This window comes from Sphaeroforma arctica, assembly GCF_001186125.1.
Source record: "Sphaeroforma arctica JP610 unplaced genomic scaffold supercont1.4734, whole genome shotgun sequence".
Lineage (NCBI taxonomy): Eukaryota > Ichthyosporea > Ichthyophonida > Sphaeroforma > Sphaeroforma arctica.
In genome coordinates, this window is record NW_014035824.1 from 1 (window position 1) to 1184 (window position 1184).

Consider the following 1184-nt stretch of genomic DNA (forward strand, 5'->3'; position numbering starts at 1 on the left):
TATTATGCACGATTCTCAATCAGTGACCACGTTCACTCGGCATACAGAGATTCGGAAGCTCATTGGGAAGATGTTGTGGCCAAATTGCGAGTGGTATTTTTCTTCCGTTGGCCCAGCATTCGATGGTACTGTCAGATTCATTGCCGTCAGCACTTCATAGTCGCCACAGTTGATTCTATTTTTAGATTAGACCAGAAAAAAAGGAGGGTTAATTGGTGTATGTGAGCAAGTACACAAGGTGTTCCAAACCCAGTAGTGTAAGGGACCAGAATAGCTCAGACCCGTTTTAATACGACATCACAGAGCGCTGTACGACAAAATACGACAAACGCAATCGGATGACCAACCGTGTGACAGCGTAGGGCACTCACCCGAACCCAATGCTAGAGTATTTGAGTGCTAGAGTATTTGAGCAGGTATTTCAAGAGCGTCACATTGACAACGACCACAGAATACATACACTTATGGAAGGTTAGTGCTTCGTGGATGCTAGATATGCTACAGTACATGACCGTATAGGACGGAGTACGATAGGTACTATCCGACGTTAAAAATCGGGCACATGTGCCGACACCGCACGACACACACACCTGAAGTCACAGCTAAAGCAGTTCAAGTCGGCTACAAACAGATAGGTGACGAACGCCACACGCACACCGAACACAGCCACCAAAGGCCTGTTCACATCAATAGTGCAAGCCACATCCACATACCCAACAATATATAAAATTTATCGGACGACTATACGACACAACGCAATCGAAAACGGACACGCATGACAGTGTACGCCACTGACCTGAATTCACAGCCACAGTAGTTCGGGTCGGCTATGAGCAGATAGGTGAAGAAAGCCACACTCACAACGAACACGGCCACTAGAGGCCAATTCATGTGCCATTCTTGTCGGTGCTGGAGTCCCAAACTATATGTCATACCTACAGAGCACAGTGCATTGGGTGGTAGACATATGTTGGATCAGAAAATTGGGTTCAAACATACACTAAATAGATATAAATCGGGTTATAGCATAGACTAGTTCAGCCAATCGGGGTTAACTTTAAATCGGATGAGCAACTGGGATAAATATGATATATAGGGCAATGCCGGCAGATCCGATTAAAATGGTGTAGACAGACAGAAGCTAGATGACCATGTTTCATCACGTTTCGCAGAGCGCGTGCAAG

At 45.7% G+C, this 1184-nt stretch overlaps 1 protein-coding gene across 1 annotated transcript; it reads right to left on the reverse strand.

Annotated features, from left to right (window-relative positions):
- Positions 1-15: 15 nt before the first annotated feature.
- SARC_14524 (hypothetical protein) lies at positions 16-935 on the reverse strand (the record flags this gene model as incomplete). The annotated part of the gene is made up of 2 exons (XM_014291341.1): positions 16-175; positions 797-935. Coding segments are annotated over 2 exons (299 nt in total), but the record flags the coding sequence as incomplete, so codon positions are not given.
- Positions 936-1184: the final 249 nt, after the last annotated feature.